Here is a 12,438-nt window from a genome sequence, read left to right on the forward strand (position 1 = left end):
CTTGGCATCAGTAAGACTGAGATACTCACCAACTGGCAAAATATAAATACAGCGAAGTCATTAACCTAGCAAAGAAAAATCATTGCCAACAATAAAGAATAGTGGGTTCCAGAACGGGGCAATTATTTCTTGCTCAATGGCTAGCACATTTGCAAAAAACTAGTGGAAAAATGAATTTGTTTGTTTAACCCCAATTGTTTAAAATCAAATCCAAAAAATAAAACAGCTTGAATGTTGAAACCACACTCCCCCTTCTACAGAAGCTCACCAGGTCAAATTTTCAGAAGTTTTTGACTGACAAATCCTGATAATTTGAGATCGCAATACTCAAATTAGAAAAAAATTCAAGATATGTTTTTAGTCACAACTGAATTACATAAGAAAATATGATCTTGAACCTTGTTCTTTATCGTGACTGGCCTTACAGCAAAAAGCTCTGATGAGGGTGGAATCGCCTGTCTTCACTGGATGTCATTTATCTTCGGCAGCATTTCAGTAGAGATACCTCGGCCCATCAGTACTCAGCACACACAGGTCAATACGTAAATCTTTGATGTATGAAACATGGCACAGAAGATACAGAAGATCATGAAGTCTGGTTAAAAGTATAACAACAGTTAGTGGATTTATTTTTTCCAGTCATGTATTAAAGTAACAGAAATGGAATGGTACAGCCGTTTTAGCGTGGAGACTTCTGCGACATTTCACATAAATAATTAAAATCTAAAACAGTCTGCTCGTTGAACCTAAGGATAGAAATGCGAGTCTTACAAGGCAAGTATTGCCTTACAACAGTCATTCCAGTCAATAATATGACCAATATTCTGTCCATGGAACACAAAAAGGCTGATGCGGGCCATTTTTGAAAATGCTGCATGCCACCCTGCTGCTGAACACATGCAGGTTAATCCAGGAAAAATATATTACTGAACTGGGTTGCACAGAGTTTCTTGATTTCTTCTGTAAACAAAACAAAAAAAACAAGGTATAGATTAAAACGTGCCTCCATTATTCTAGATATTGCCATGGTATTTTAATCTTATATAAAGGTTAGAACTTTTGCATGATTTAACAAAGCCTAGCCAACATGTTTTGTCCAGTTATAGTTTATATCCTCTCTTCATTCAATGGACACGAGGAAGGAGGAGGGCCAGTTGTCCTCAAGTAAGAGCTAAACCGGCACCTTTGACCACGTAATGTCCTGTCCCAGCATGGATCACAACCAGAAGTATACACAGTAGCCAAGGTCACATCTAAATGTAACTGCGTGATGGAAGGTGGCAGCAAAAATGTAGTGGACAGATATGTTGGGGCAAGTGTTAGTGATGTGGTTGGGGAGGGGACCTTGTGCCTGAAACATGGTGCTAAGACTAAGACTATAAATTCCTCTTATATTTTTACCTAAAGAAGGGTTGTCACCCTAAAATGTTGTGCACTGCCTTTTAAACAAATAAGGCCCCATGCTTTGCTTTCTCCACTCTTGTGAATTCCCCCCAGGATGTTGCTCATTAAAGGAAAAGGAAAGGTAATTTCACCTGGGGGGTACCTAATATTTTGACACCCCCCAGTGACTGTACTTTTCCTTCTCCTTTAACAGGCAAACAGGATCCCACAATTTGGATCCAGCATGATTTCTCCTGCCCTATAGGAAACAATAGGCCATAATAACACAACTTTAATTACTTCCTTTCTTTTTACTGCTACTGTGTAAATAGTATTAGTGCAAAGGGTTGTTCACATTCCATTCTGCAAAGGTGCACAAAAAGACCCTTAAAAAGGAAACACTGAGTTACATTTTTCAGCCAAAATAATATAATGCGCTATGTTCAACTGCATTCCAATGGCCTTTGGCCCAGACTATACACTGGCAACCTGTTGTTTCCTGTTACGGCTTTACTTTATTGCTGGGTGACATTCAGACAGCTGGGAGCTATGTCAGTACATAACTGCATATGAAGATTATATCAGAGCTTGGCATAAGCAAACAATGAGAAAGCCAATCTATATAATGTTTCACACTTCATCGGTTCTGTCTTAACCCTGCAGCAAGGTCCCAGGGCTACATAGTACTGTAGTTTTCCTGTTCTTCTAAAATTTGATTCTTCTTAAGGTGGACATGCTGCCGCTGCACGGTTTTTCCAATCACTTGCACACCTTTTCTATTAACGTGATGATACGAGCTGTCGCTACAAGATCACCGGCAGCTGGTAATATTGCAATGTAAATGTTAACACTTAAGGCATTAATAATGGCAGCTGCTCTCTGAGGAGGCCATTAACTCATTGTAATAGAAATGGGAAATGAGGCCCACCCGCAGGAATGCTATTAATGGCTAGGTGCAAGATAGTGGTTACACTTTAATTATTAAGACAATTCGCTGAAAAAAAAGAGGGGCTGAATATTGATGCCGTCTCGGACTTGTTCCAAACTTTACTATGGAACCGAAACAAGACACCTTAAAAGCAACATGACCTGACACAAGAGATTAGGAGAAACACAAAGAGGTTGCTTTGCCCCTGACATATAGACAGATAACTATCCGGGCACCTAAATGGTGCAAAGGTAATGGAGGAGCAACAAATTGCATTGAGACAAAAATGAGAGTGTGCCCATCAGTCAGTCATGGCAGGGGATAAATATGAAAATATAGGAAGGCAATATATCAAAGGGCATTTTGCAAGGACAACAAATAAATAAAGGAAAGGTTCTGAGCACTTAGCATTATCAGTGTTTGCAATGACTCCTTGCTTCTGTTGGTCAGAAAAGGCAACGTATACAAATGTGCACTTTAACAAGGGGTTAACTATGAAGGGGGAACCCATTTCCTATAGCACCAACATATAGGGGCACATTTACTAATCCACGAACGCTCCGAAGGCGTCCGAATGCGTTTTTTTCGTAATGATCGGTATTTTTGCAACTTTTTCGTCTCCGTCACGACTTTTTCGTATTTTCCCCGACTTTTCGTCACCTTACCGAAATTTTCAGATTTTACGAAAGAACGTTCGTTGCACAACGAACGTTCTTTCGTGCGCAAGTGTACTGATCGAGCCCATGCAGACATGCATTGAAGGATCAAAGTCAGAAAGGTTTTCCCGGCGTTTACGATCGTTCAATATGAAAAATTTGTGACGAAAAGTCGTGAAAAATACGAAAAAGTCGTGAAGGCGACGAAAAAGTTCAGAAATTTTCGTTTCCAATACGAATTTTTGCTGTTCGGGATTCGGATTCGTGGATTAGTAAATGTGCCCCATAGTGTTTACTCTTATCTGCAAGCTGTTGGTTGCCAGTGCTCGATAGGTGGCATCTCATCCTTCTTCTACCAGTGCAGCAAGTATAAATGCGTACAAATAAAACTTTAGTGAAGTCCAAGGGGGATCTGAAAAGTTCACCCCAGGCTAGGACTGGCAATCAACCATAAAGTACAACTTTTAAAGTTGCATGCACTACATAGGAACACAAACATCATCTCCTTGGAAAGCAAATTCAGGAGAGCTTCCTATTCTCCATGACTGAACCTTCAACAATTTTCGTTGTGTTGCCCCACTTACTTCAATAATGTGTGCTGTATTTCTTGTCTGAGGCACATAGAATTTTTATCTTGCTAACCTTATCCCACAAGTAATTCCATTATCTCCTTCTAAAATTGACATTAAAATGCAGTTTGCTATGTGGTTGTATTTTTTGACCATAGGTGCTCCAACAGCAGGTATGCAGAGGTACCGAAGGGCTATAGAATTTACTTTGTGGCACAGCTGGAGCATGATTAGACATGTAAATGGTCACACTGTCCTTTATAAATTTTAATTAGCCCTCAATAATTAGTTGCCGATATACAAGCATCACACAATATTCACATTTTGGATACTGTGAAGCTGTTCCACAGGGAAGTATGATTTCTGGTGCTGCCATGGGCAGGTAACATGTACAGGTAACATTTCTGAAGAAGGTGATCCAAGGACTTACCATTTACTTCAATTAGATTGGAGTTCTTCTGGTTTAATATAACGTACAATTCTCGCTGATCAGACTTTTTGCCAACAACCCAGTAATCGCTCATAGCTTTTACAATGATCTCCTCGTCTTCATCCACTCTAGAACAACATCAGTCAGTTAAGAAAACTGAAGGCAAATATATAAGGGGGAATTCACAAAAGTGGAGAGAGTCCTTTTTTGGAAAAAAGTGGTGGAAAAACTGGTGGAAAACACTTTCTCCAGATTCACAAACAGAAATCCGCCTAAATTCCAACTCAACCGCCACTTTTCCGTTTTTGGTGAAAGAAAGACACTTTACAGACACTTTTGTGAATTTGTCGTTTAAACAACATTTATACAACGTTTTAACGACATTTTTTCCAGACATTTTCAAAATGGAGTAAAGCTCAGTTGTAACTCTGTTAGATCAATTCTAAGCTCTTCTGTTTTGTTTCACCCAGTCTCCATTTCAGGCCTAAGGTAGGGGGCCCCATTAGTGCTGGGCGGTATGACCAAAAATTTATATCACGGTATTTTTCAAAATTTTATCGGTATCACGGTATTTGACGGTATTTTTTTTTCCCCATGCATGATTAGGTGACCACCCCAAACACCCCCCCCCAACCCCAAACACCCCCCCATCCGCACCCCCCACCCCAAACACCCCCCCATCCCCTTCACATAAATATAAATGACTTGCCAGGCAGCCGCAGGCACCCCCGACAGCTCACATTGGTATGCGTCCTAGCGACGGCGCTTTTGTAGAGCCTCCTGGCAATTTTTCTTACTATTTCCGGGTTGTGCGCATGACGTCAGCGCGCACGTGACGTCAGCGCGCACAACCCGGAAATAGTAAGAAAAATTGCCAGGAGGCGCGCACACCGGTATGCCGGTAAGTTAAAAATTTATATCATTTTTTTAAAAAAAACGGTGTTCGGTTTATACCGGTATACCGCCCAGCACTAGGCCCCATTGGGGGATCGTTAACATATTAATGGGGATTAGCAGACTCATTGTTAGGGGACAAGTTTCTGTCTCACCCTAGAACAATAGGTGCAAAAAGCCTCATTAACATTTTATAAACAAGTAAAACACTGATTAAAAAAAGTTCAATTTATATCTAAAAAGTTAACTTTTATAATATGTTATTTATATTTATATATATATAAAAAGTTTTTACCTCACATTTACATAATTATGCACATTTTAGCTTAATGAATGAGGCAATAATAACATTTTGTGTGAATATATTGTAAACATTTTTATTAAAAGGAAAAGTAAAGCCTCCCAGGCAAATTTTTAGTTTTAGCAGCAGCAGTGCCCCCTCTTTAATCACTTCACTGACACTTTCCGCAACTTATCTGTGCCCCCATAGCATGTCCTGAACTACAGAGCTGCTTGACGGCATTGGTCCCAACCTGTTCCTAGCAGCCATCTTGGGGCTCAGCAAGCAGCACAGGCACACTGGCACCCAAACTGGCATATTGGGGTACAAGGTTGGACTGGCCCCAACAGGGCACTGGATAAAACCCGGTGGGCCCTAGTCCTGTTGGAGCTCTATTCACCGGGCATGTTGGTATGGGGGCCGGATTGCTGCTGCCCAGTAATGAGTAGGGGCTAGAGAAGACTGTATTTAGACCCTTAAATCTTGTTACAGAAGTGGAATTACACAGAAATACAGTGGTGTGAAAAACTATTTGCCCCCTTCCTGATTTCTTATTCTTTTGCATGTTTGTCACACTTAAATGTTTCTGCTCATCAAAAACCGTTAACTATTAGTCAAAGATAACATAATTGAACACAAAATGCAGTTTTTAAATGAAGGTTTACGTTATTAAGGGAGAAAAAAAACTCCAAATCTACATGGCCCTGTGTGAAAAAGTGATTGCCCCCCTTGTTAAAAAATAACTTAACTGTGGTTTATCAATTTCAATTTTCAATTTCAATATCAATTTCTGTAGTCACCCCCAGGCCTGATTACTGCCACACCTGTTTCAATCAAGAAATCACTTAAATAGGAGCTACCTGACACAGAGAAGTAGACCAAAAGCACCTCAAAAGCTAGACATCATGCCAAGATCCAAAGAAATTCAGGAACAAATGAGAACAAAAGTAATTGAGATCTATCAGTCCGGTAAAGGTTATAAAGCCATTTCTAAAGCTTTGGGACTCCAGCGAACCACAGTGAGAGCCATTATCCACAAATGGCAAAAACATGGAACAGTGGTGAACCTTCCCAGGAGTGGCCGGCCGACCAAAATTACCCCAAGAGTGCAGAGACAACTCATTCGAGAGGCCACAAAAGACCCCAGGACAACATCTAAAGAACTGCAGGCCTCACTTGCCTCAATTAAGGTCAGTGTTCACGACTCCACCATAAGAAAGAGACTGGGCAAAAACGGCCTGCATGGCAGATTTCCAAGGCGCAAACCACTTTTAAGCAAAAAGAACATTATGGCTCGTCTCAATTTTGCTAAAAAACATCTCAATGATTGCCAAGACTTTTGGGAAAATATCTTGTGGACCGACGAGACAAAAGTTGAACTTTTTGGAAGGTGCGTGTCCCGTTACATCTGGCGTAAAAGTAACACAGCATTTCAGAAAAAGAACATCATACCAACAGTAAAATATGGTGGCGGTAGTGTGATGGTCTGGGGTTGTTTTGCTGCTTCAGGACCTGGAAGGCTTGCTGTGATAGATGGAACCATGAATTCTACTGTCTACCAAAAAATCCTGAAGGAGAATGTCCGGCCATCTGTTCGTCAACTCAAGCTGAAGCGATCTTGGGTGCTGCAGCAGGACAATGACCCAAAACACACCAGCAAATCCACCTCTGAATGGCTGAAGAAAAACAAAATGAAGACTTTGGAGTGGCCTAGTCAAAGTCCTGACCTGAATCCTATTGAGATGTTGTGGCATGACCTTAAAAAGGCGGTTCATGCTAGAAAACCCTCAAATAAAGCTGAATTACAACAATTCTGCAAAGATGAGTGGGCCAAAATTCCTCCAGAGCGCTGTAAAAGAGTCGTTGCAAGTTATCGCAAACGCTTGATTGCAGTTATTGCTGCTAAGGGTGGCCCAACCAGTTATTAGGTTCAGGGGGCAATTACTTTTTCACACAGGGCCATGTAGGTTTGGATTTTTTTTCTCCCGAAATAATAAAAACCCTCATTTAAAAACTGCATTTTGTGTTTACTTGTGTTATCTTTGACTAATAGTTAAATGTGTTTGATGATCAGAAACATTTTGTGTGACAAACATGCAAAAGAATAAGAAATCAGAAAGGGGGCAAATAGTTTTTCACACCACTGTATAGAAAAGAATTATAGATTGTCCTGAAAAAAAATGATGGGTAATTTTAGTTTGCACAGGGAAACTATACCTCAGGAAATGCCCCCAAAGTGAAATGGCATATGAAATGCAAAATCCTGCTGGTAAAATCCTTATTCCAAGGTTCATGTAGATTTGGGACTGGGTTTGAAGGCACTGACAAATTTACTAAGAGCTAAAGGCAAATTCATAAAAAAAAAGTCGGGAAAATGACAAAATCTGAAAATGGTCTGCTTAAAAGACAAATTTGGCGTACCCCCTGCTGAACTATATACTGGCTGAAGAGTTACTGATGCATAGAAGTGGGGGAATCTCCTGTACCATATACCAGCAGGGGATAACAGTAGCGCTCACAGGATATCTCCTGTATCGCATACCAGCTGGGCACTATTATACGGCTCAGAGAATATCTCCATTACTCTCCCCAGTGTAGATTCTGTTCTATGATTATTTCCATATATCCTAATCAAATTCCCAAAAATAACCCTAAAATGCACTTGCTGATTTTAGCGGCATTGGTGGCCCCATTGCCCCTGTGCTGTAGCTCAGCTCACCTATCAATTGGCTTCTTATTGCCAGTGATAAGAAACACATTTTTCTCGTGACAGTTGCTTTCAGCTGCCATTGAAAATGCAAAGAGAGGATTTGTGGGGAAATGTAAATGCAGCCACTGAAAAAAAATCTGGACAACGCTCAACCAGCCCATTTCTAAAGGCTGATATCATTGCAACGTTGAGAGGTTATATGACTGTGCCCAGGGCAGTCATGAGGCGGACCCTGGTGGAGGTAATCGAACCCTAACCCTGTTGTCACAGGGTGGTCTCCCTAACCACTAGGCTATCCTTCCTCCTCCCACTTTTAGGCTGTTTTTTATTTGCTACATAGTGGCAGTTGGTGTATCCTAACTGAGTGAATGAAACATTCAGAGTTAAAGCCTGCTGTTTGCTCAAGACCTATATAACTAGGGGGACTGTTTAATAAGTAGGGAGAATGAATCCTCCATTTATCAACATTCTCTGAGAAAGTTGATAAGTAAGCCCCGGGGGGGGGGGGGGGTCTCTTTCTAACCTTAGAACAATAGGCGCAAAAAGCCTTATTGACATTTTATAAACAAGTAAAACACTGATTAAACAAAAAGTTGAACTGATATGTTTTATATAAAAAAAGTTTTTTACCTCACATTTGAAACATATGGTAGTTTCAGCTTAATGAATGAGGCAATAACAACATTTTGATAACATTTTGAGTGAATATATTCATTCATTCAAGGAAAATTAAAGCCTCCAAGGCAAAATTTTAGTTTTAGCATCAGTGCCCCCTCTTTAAAGGGGACATATACCATAAATTTTAACAATGCACTGAACCTTGTAAAATAATGTAAAATAGAAGAAAATTCTTTTATTTTTAAAACATTATCCAGAATGCTCGGGACCAAGGGTATTCCAGATAAGGGATCTTTCCATAATTTGGATCTCCATACCTTAAGTCTGCTAAAAAATCAATAAAACATTAATTAACCCCAATAGGATTGTTTTGCATCCAATAAGGATTATTTATATCTTAGTTGGGATCAGTTACAAGATACTGTTTTATTACTACGGAGAAAAAAGAAATCAGTTTTAAAATTCTGGATTATTTGATTAAAATGGAGTCTATGAGAGACGGACTTTCCGTAATTCGGAGCTTTATGGATAACGGGTTTCCGGATAAGGGGTCCAATACCTGTATAGACAACAGAAAGCCCAGCTTGTCCTAAAAAAAAATGATGTATAGATTTCCTTAGCAAAGTAAAATAACCCTTCAGGAAATGCCCCTAAAGTGAAATGGCAAATGAAATGCAAAACCCTGCTGGTAAAATCATTATTCTTAGGCTCATGTAGCTGTGGGACTGGGTTTGGTGGCACACTGACAGATTTACTAAGAGCTAGGCATTTACTAAGAACTAAGGCAATTCATAAAAAAATGTCGGTAAAATGACAAAATCTGAAAACTGTTTAAAAGACAAAGTCACAAAAGTGGAAATAGAGATTTGTGAATTAGGTGGTAAATCCGACAAATCTATCTCCACTTTTATTTTGTCTCAATATCATCACTTTTGTGAATTCCCCCCATAGAGTTGCAAATCAATTTGTGTCTGTGTGCGTGTATGAGAGCAAGTTGTTTGAGCATTTTAATGGATACAGAAAATTGCTTAGAAATCATCTCATCTTGAAATCATCAAGGCCAGACAAGTGGAGGGCACCACATACAGTGCATAGAATGCAGCCACAAAGTTGGCATGGAAGCCCACCCTATGTCCCTAGTGTTAAAAAGCAGATAAATATAATAGGGCTTAAGGCACCCATGCATGGGCAGACACTGGCTGCCAATATACCTCTTAACTTAATTAGCTGCCAACTGGTATCTGATCAGGGCCTGTGAATGTTTTTTTGTTTTAGATCGTGAAATGTGGGAGCAAATCTGGCAAATTTCTAATACCATTATTCCTTGTCATAACATAACGGTTATAAAAGAAGGATAAGAAAACCTTAGGCACTCCAGCTTTTAGAGAAACTCTACAAACAGTGGATGCTGGGATCAGCAGCTCTCCAGAAGTTCTCTTTGGAATATGGGATAAAATCACCTTGTAAAATCACCGTTGATGTCTCCTAGAATCTTCATTAGTTCAGGCTGCACTGAGGTCAGGGACATACTTGGCGTTTTCCGCAGGTGGATTGTACTTTTCTCTGCTAGATTCATATGGTTGAAATAAATAAATTTAAATTGGGGTTCCTTTTCAGACCTAAAAGGAAAAGCAGAGCAGATACCAGTGCATTACCATATTTCCATTTTGTAGATTATGGCGTACGATCTATAAGTCTGTGAACAGGAAACTTTATTTAGAAGCTTGTGATTTAGCATGAATCAATAAAGAGCGTCATTTGAATGAAAATTATCTGGCTAGCGAAAAGACAGGCTATATTATTGTACTTTGCATGATGTTGTATACACAGACATAGTCTGAATCAAATGGTGATATCAACTCTAATTTACTTAGTCTAGTTACTAGGCCACCAACTAATTAGGTATGAAGAAAAATCGCTTCTGCACTGACTGCCGGCAAGGTAATGTGAAATATAATTTACAGACTCCAATGAATAAGAGGCCCACAGTTGGCAAATTGTCAATTAAAATGGCAGACAGTATATTTACCATACCAAGCAATATCCTTTGAGCCATGTAGGTATGAAACATAGGAGTGCTGTCTTTCTAAATTAGAAAAGCCGCACATGGCAACCACAACACATCACAATGCTCCTCAAGAATGACCTGCAGCGTTTTATCTTTATGTTAACATTAACAGAACGTACAATGTCTCCATGCAGCTGCATACAACAGAATGGTGAATGTCACTCACCCTGATATCCGTCGGTTGATATTAAATTGCTCACATATATCCGACGCCAGCACTGTAAGCTGAGGTCCAACAAGGCTGTCCAATTTTCGACAAAAATCCACTGTTAGCTGCACAGACGCTAAGATAGCATTGAATTAATATGGACTGTGCCACTGGTTAAATACAGTGCAAACTATAAACATTTTTAGAAAATCTGGGCTATTTGTGGCTCACAAGGACTGAACTTGGGAACCTCTGATACAGATAAATGTGAGGAAGCTGCTATATTGCTTACCTTCCTTTACACAATAATATCTAAGAAAAAGCAAGCAACATAAATGTTCCCTTACACATATCTATATCTTCAGCAGAACCGCAGACTCAGCTTGTCATTTCCCTCCTTGGAAGACAAATGTAATACTGATTCTTACTGCCAAACTAAACAAAATATAAATCTTGGTCTTGGTACAGAAAATAGAAAGCACTTATTCCTAAAGTTATCCCTAATCTACTTTAGGCTGCTGCTTAGTGAGAATAAGCAAATTGAATCGATAGAGTCTGACATTACCTCACTGTGTATGGAGAACACAGATAAAGCAAGCAATATTGAAGCTAAGCCTCATATATATAAGTCAAGCTGTGTGTCCGCACTCTAAACCAGATGGGTGCTGAAGTCAAAATATGTAAATTCCTATAAACAGGACCAGCACACCATTTCACAGCAATTCTCTTCGGTCCCCCTCCTGGGACCTTTATCAAGGACCTTGAAATGGTGTGCTGGTCTATAGTTTATAGATATATATATATATATATATATATAGTCCACAGGTATAGCGGTGCACACTGGGAATCCTTTAAAAGTTAGCTTTTATTGAACTATATAAAACTTAATACATGGAGAAATAGGTCAACGTTTCGGCCCCCATCTTGGGCCTTTGTATATACTCGAGTATAAGCCGAGTTTTTCAGCTCCCAAAATGTGCTGAAAAATTAACCCTCGGCTTATACTCGAGTCCCACCAGCTAGGAACCTCTGCTACCCGATTCCCTGTGCGCCGCTCCTTCCTGGCTCCTTGCGTGTGACGAAGTGCCGTTACACGCTCTCTGCTACGTTATCTATGTGTGTAATGGGGAGGGTGGAGAGAGAGCCCTTAGCCCCGGTGTCTAGCTGGGGAAGTAGAAGCGGCTGCAGTGGACACTGAAGTGCAACGGGCAGCCCCCTTGTTAATAGACGGCATCAGCGGTGGGGTGGCGGTCAGGGAGAGGAGCTTGCGCTCTGGGACTTAAATCAGCAACAGCATTGGATTAAAGGTACGTCCCGCATCCTTTGAGTCTGCACCACTCAATAATGCGGCCCTTTGTCTCTTCTCTCCCAATGATCGAGTGCACTATGTTTATGTGCACAATTTATCCATGAATAATTTAATTCCGTACAGTAGTATTAATTATAACGACCATCCCCTGTATCTAACACCAGTGTCCCTCCTCCATAAGCATATACATACTGAATGTGACTATTTAAGACTCCCCTGATTGTGTATATATATATATATATATATATATATATATATATATATATATATATATATATATATATATATATATATATATATATATATATATATATATATATATATATATATAGTGTAAATATATCAAATTGGCTCCCGCGAGTCAGTCTCAATAATCATGCTCTGAAATTGATTTAATGATCAAATAACCCTAGGCTTATACTCGAGTCAATAGGCTTTTCCAGTT

The 12,438-nt window shown here is 39.8% G+C and overlaps 1 protein-coding gene across 3 annotated transcripts in view; it reads right to left on the reverse strand.

Annotated features, from left to right (window-relative positions):
* Positions 1-594: 594 nt before the first annotated feature.
* Positions 595-12,438, reverse strand: part of ccz1b (CCZ1 homolog B, vacuolar protein trafficking and biogenesis associated) — a 29,044-nt gene continuing 17,200 nt past the window's right edge. For 2 of the 3 annotated variants that reach the window (XM_012970351.1, XM_018097092.1), the window contains exons 13-16: positions 10,703-10,820; positions 9,929-10,087; positions 3,967-4,094; positions 595-960 (exon numbers count right to left, since the gene is read on the reverse strand). In XM_012970351.1, coding sequence (XP_012825805.1) covers positions 905-960; positions 3,967-4,094; positions 9,929-10,087; positions 10,703-10,820 — 461 coding nt within the window. In that variant the 3' untranslated portion in view covers positions 595-904. 3 annotated transcript variants of the gene reach the window in all.

This window comes from Xenopus tropicalis, chromosome 9 (genome assembly GCF_000004195.4).
Source record: "Xenopus tropicalis strain Nigerian chromosome 9, UCB_Xtro_10.0, whole genome shotgun sequence".
NCBI lineage: Eukaryota > Metazoa > Chordata > Amphibia > Anura > Pipidae > Xenopus > Xenopus tropicalis.